The sequence below is a fragment of the Lipotes vexillifer genome, unplaced genomic scaffold, assembly GCF_000442215.2.
Source record: "Lipotes vexillifer unplaced genomic scaffold, Lipotes_vexillifer_v1.1 scaffold641, whole genome shotgun sequence".
Lineage (NCBI taxonomy): Eukaryota > Metazoa > Chordata > Mammalia > Artiodactyla > Lipotidae > Lipotes > Lipotes vexillifer.
In genome coordinates, this window is record NW_006780658.1 from 862323 (window position 1) to 867820 (window position 5498).

At 43.6% G+C, this 5498-nt stretch overlaps 1 protein-coding gene across 2 annotated transcripts in view; it reads left to right on the forward strand.

Annotated features, from left to right (window-relative positions):
• Positions 1 to 4684: 4684 nt before the first annotated feature.
• SCHIP1 (schwannomin interacting protein 1) overlaps positions 4685 to 5498 on the forward strand; it is a 785715-nt gene continuing 784901 nt past the window's right edge. For both annotated transcript variants that reach the window (XM_007454123.1, XM_007454124.1), the window contains exon 1: positions 4685 to 4876. In XM_007454123.1, coding sequence (XP_007454185.1) covers positions 4868 to 4876 — 9 coding nt within the window. In that variant the 5' untranslated portion in view covers positions 4685 to 4867. The remainder of the gene's footprint in view (positions 4877 to 5498) is intronic.

The following is a 5498-nucleotide window of genomic DNA, read 5'->3' on the forward strand; positions in this document are numbered from 1 at the left end:
TTTCCATGCAGCAAGCATGAATTTACAAAACAAAACTCATAGGTGGAATAATCTTGCCAAACTCACAGTTATGATATTGGGGCCTCATTCTATTTTAAATTCCTTTGCCACTGAGCATGAGTTGTGTGGAATTGCAGTATCCCATGTGGTCTCTCCCTGGATTAGGTGTATGTAGACATCTGCTGGCCAGCACTTGCACAGGTTGAATTCTTACCTAGTGCTGCTTGCAGGGAGTATTGTATTGTAGCCAAAGCCTTTGAAATCAAAGGGAATCATCAGGGAGAACAGAAGGTAATCTCTGGCCCTTAAGAGACAGGCTCTAATGTTGTTCCATTAACTGTCTGCCTTAAATATCTGAATGGTTTAAGTAACTAGAGTGCATTTGTCTCCCTAACTTTGTCCTCTTCAGGCAGGATGAGCATTAAACACGCACACGCGTGCACACAAACGCACACGTGCACACACATGCACTCTGCGGTCTGGTTTCTGTGAGCGTTCAGTACATGTCGCTGTTTATCACTCATTGAAATATATGAGATCTCTGTTATGAAATGTTCTGTCTCCAAAAACAGATATTGCTTCTCTTTTAGAAAAATATCCTTGGCTGAATCCCTGGAACTTTAAAATCATGGTTGCTCTTTAAAAAAACGTTATTGCATTTCAGACAGCTTGGATGTAAAACAATGAGGCCAGGAACCAGAACGTTTTGCTGGTGGGATGGAAGGGCCCATGAGGACAGATCAAAGGGCCGCCTGGGCTAGCTAGTCTGATGGGTCTCAGGGGACAGCTCCTGGGGAGAAACCTGTTACTTGACGAGGGCCAGCCCATCAGCCCTGAGACCCCAGTTTGAAGGTGATTATTGGAAGCAGTCACAGATTTTCTTCCATTTGTGCCCTTGACATTGTCTGGGCTATAATAAACAAAAAAATAAAACTAAAAAGATTGTCATTAACTAATCAGTTAATTCATTTATATATTGTTATGGATTGAATGTGTCTTTTAAAAATTCATATGTTGAAGTCCCAGCCCTCAATGTGATGGTATTTGGAGGTAGGACTCTTGAGAGGTGATTAGGTTTAGATGATGTCATGAGGGTGGAGCCCCCATGATGGAATTAGTGTCCTTGTAAGAAGAGGAAGAGACACCAGGCTACAGCTGTCTGCAAGCCAGGAAGAGGGCTCTCACCAGGAACCAAACCTTTAGGCACCTTGATATCAGACTTCCTCGACTCCAGATCTGTAATGTTTAAGCCACCCCATCTATGATATTTGTTATGGCAGCTTGAACAGGCATATATTTTAATTAGCACTTAATTTAACTTATATATTTTAGTTATCACTTAATTTTCATCTTCCTCACTGGACTGTGAGCCACATGAGGGCAGGAGCCACCAGTGTCTTGTCCACTGCCGTGTCCCTGGCACCTACCTGGGAATGTGGGAGTGGTAGATGCTCAAAGAAAACTTGTGTAATGGGTGAGGAGGCACATGGCAAACTAGGGATGAGGCAGATGACTAAGACATAGTCCCTGTCCCCACAGGTTAATGGGGGCATTGAAGGTGACTGGACACTTTTGATTATTATAATGTGAGTTACTATTTTTTGAGTAACTTATGATGCACCCAGCACTTTTAAAATTTTAACTGTAGAAATAACTTGATCAGGTAGGTATTTTTTCTTTTACAAAGGAGGAAGCAGTATGAGGGAACTTGAATGCCTCACCCAAAGACCCACTGAGTAGAGAATCTTGTCTTCAAACTCAGGTCTGGGTCTCCAGCTTCTCTGCAGTGCTGCCGTCTTCGAACATTTGTGCTTTTCCTTCTCTTTGTGCTTTAAGGCCAAGCTTTTCTGATTTTCTTAGCTAGAGAACTAGAGGCGATAGAAAACATTTAATTTTAAGTAGAATTGTTACATGAAGAAGTTTATATTTTAGTCGGTCACATGAGCTTTGTCTTCAAAATACCTGCCACTATTGGTTTCTTCCTGAGTGAATGCAGGTGTTGCTGAGCTCAGAGCAGTCAGTGGCGAGAAGAGGCTGAGTGAGCCCTCCCCCTTGAGCTATTCTTATTGTCACCGTGGGTGGGCTTGTGGGACATAGAGTGAGCCTGTGCTGAAAATCAAGGAGGGGTGAGGTGGGCAGGCAGGCTGGCCAACTGAGGATGGTGTGGCTGTTCTCTTCTTATACCTCTGAAGAGTGACCTGGGATACTCCTCCACCACCAGAGGTTAGGAGCAGAGCCTGGAGGAGCTGTTCTAGATAGCCCTAAGCCCGGTTCCTCAAGCCCTCACACTCATTAGAAGGGGATCAGCCATGGAGGTAGGGGGCCAGGTGGCAGCCTGGCTTCTGGCTGTGTGACCACTCTGCCTGAAGGTTCCAGGAACCGCCACTCACTAGGGCGTCTGGAGCGGAGCTGAGGCAGTTGCTGAAGCAAGGAGGGAGAGAGCCAGAAGATAACGTGTTTGTTTCCGTGCTCTGAATTCCTCAGTGGTCCACCCACGGAGAAGGAAAAGTGTACAGTGCTGGGTCCCCAGCTCCTCAGGCTGAAGATTCACCCTCGTGAAATTTGATTTGCTGAGTAGGTACCTTTAGGCAGTGAGATGGTAGAAGGGAGAATTCTGAGTTCCAACCTCAGGCTTACTCTTGTGTAGGTGCCAATGTAGCATAGAACTGACTCCCTCATGCGTTTTGGCTTAGGCAGAGAAATCACAGACTCAAAGCCTGCCCTGCCCTCTCATTCTACAGATAAGGAAGCAGAGGCCCAGAGAGGTTATATGAATGAACCAAAATATTTGGGCTCTCTTTTGCCTTTAGCTTTGGCTTCCATACCCATTCAGAACCAGCAGACCCAGGCTGTAGGGCACACTGATTAAGTCTGGGCCTTCCCCACAGTGGAGGGAATGAGCAAAGCCACAGAGGGCAGGTTAGCTTGAGTGGCTCTGTAGCTTGAGTGTATATGCAGCAGTGCATGGGACACCCTCCTCTCAATTACTAGAGGGCTGATAGCAGTCATCTTGAATTGCCTTTACTCCTGTGGGGTAGAGGAGGGGGACTTAATCAGAATCACCTGGGGAGATAATTTCCCAAAGCCCGTGCACAAACTCTGCTTGCCTCTCCCCACCAAAAGTGAATCCAAAATGGAAGAAGAGATTGTGGTGAGCCTGGGTATTTGTAAGTACTTTGAATGTGCCCCTCCCTTCCTGAGACCTGTTGCGGTACTACCTGGCAATGGTAAGCTCCTTGAGGGAGGGTCTCGTCTTAAGTGTCCACAGCATCAGATGGAGGGTCCAATTCACTAGACATGTGTTGAATGGATGGATGAAGCAGATGGCAGTTTAGAGATAAGAAAATATCTCCTAGACAAAAAGGACTGGGCCCTGGAATGTGAGGAGGCCGGGAAGCTACTTGGTTAATACGTGTTTATTGAGCCCAGCCATCTTCAGCCATCTTGCTATCGACCCTCTGTCAATAAACATAAACACTGTTTTGCCCTTGACCTCAAGAGTTAAAATAATAAATAGCTTAATTGGTCATCATTAATTCTACTTTGAATTTATTATAGATAAATGTGGCCTTGAAAAGGATCACTCCTACGCTGAGCGCATGCATTTTATCTGGAGCCTCCCAAATGTGCACGGGTAGTAAAACAAATAAAATTGGCCTCCCACCTCCACCCTCCCATCGATAGAACATTTACTATTGAGTTCAGGCAAATGGCCGTTTGTAAGGTTGGATGAGTAGTTAAGCCACACAGGCACAATGTAATATGACAACATTCTTCATGGTAATATCGTCCTTCCCCTCATTACATTTGAACATAGATTGCCAGCATGTGAGGCTTCCAACCTTGCTCTCTATTCGTGAGTTGAGTTCTTCAGATAAGGTGAAGCCCACATGTGCTCCCCAGAAATTATTAGCCTATTTGTAAGCCTAAACAAAATCACAGCTATTGTCTCTAAGAACTTAATTTGTCACAGCTCTTTTCTTCCTATCCTTAATTATGTATATATTTATAGACTTGAGCCACCTGCCTGCTCAATGCTCATGTATAACCGTATGTCTTATGTGCTACTTAATAGCTCAGGGCGCTTCCTTTATACTCTCTTTGCTTCAAACTCTACATTTAAATATCTGTATTCAGCTCGGCTTCTGAGTATTAAAACATTTTTTCTCCACTTCCTTAAAAAGCTGCAAGCAAGACTTTCAGCATTTTATCTGGACCAACCAGTAGTGGTTTTACACAAGAAATGAGAACTCTAAGTAAATCTATGTATTTATATGACTAAAGTGCATTATAAAAAGAAGCAATAAATCCAGTTTTCTACATAAAAGGGATTAGATTTTCCAGTTTACCTCTGCACTGGGATTAATAAAATGTGCAACAAATAGCTGATGGAATGATCCATTTGAAGTTTGTAAAGGCATCTTGGGAAGCTGGCGGGAGTAGCCTTTTATTTTTTCAGCAAAAGGATGCCTGTTAATTTTTTGATTCAGTCTTGTTCCTGAATGACTGTTTTAAAATGAGCTGAAAGACTGTTACCTGCCCATTTCTGCATGGCTGAGCAAATTCCCCCCTAAATCCAAGTTTCTCTTCATTTCCATCACTATACATCTCCAAATTACAGAGAATTCATTCCTGAGCTGGAGAGGTGCCAGAAGTTTCTCATCTAGCTGTCTGTTGGGCTGCTTTTTTCTTTCCCCTCTTTGAGGCTTTCTGATGCCTAGAGTGAGCTCAACTCAAAGGTTTCCAGCCTCACACTCGCCTCACATTCCCCCACAGTCACACCGAGCTCTGGGATTCAGAGGAATACCGTGTGCCAGCAACCGATTCACAGGCTCCTTTTACCTGCAGGTGTTCCAGAAACTTCAAAATGCGTCTGGTAATGTATTTGCTCCTCTAACATGCCACTTTGGCATGCATTATATGCAGCTGCTTATTATTTTTAAAAAATCTGTCTTCTGAAAAACATGCATGCTAAAATGTCAAAGGGGGCTTAGAGGACCATGTAAGCTTAATTATTGGTCTAGGTACGTGTGTGTGTGTGTGTGTGTGTTGTTAATATAGGCATGTTTGCATAAATATGGATTATTTATGCATACACTTGTCTGCATAGACAGATTTCACTAAAGGAATCTCATTGAAAGCATTACTTTTTATGTACATCCAGGTTTTCTAATCAGATCTGTAAACATCTTACACAGCAGCAAGTAGAGGAAAAATACATTTTTCATCCCTATGCAAATGGCATGTTGTAGGCACCTATTTGAAAAACCCTCCTTTCTTTCTTAAGAAAAGGTGATTGTGTGTGTGTGTGTGTGTGTGTGTGTGTGTGTGTAGGGAGTGTTGGTTTTTGAAAATTTGGAGAGAAGAGTTATCTTGCTGCTGCACGAGAATCTCTACCCCATGTTACCTGCCTTCTTAAAACTCAGTAATCACTGAGGGGAAGAGATGTGGTTCTGCTTCAGAGTAACCCCACGGGGACGTTGAATCGCAGTGTTCAG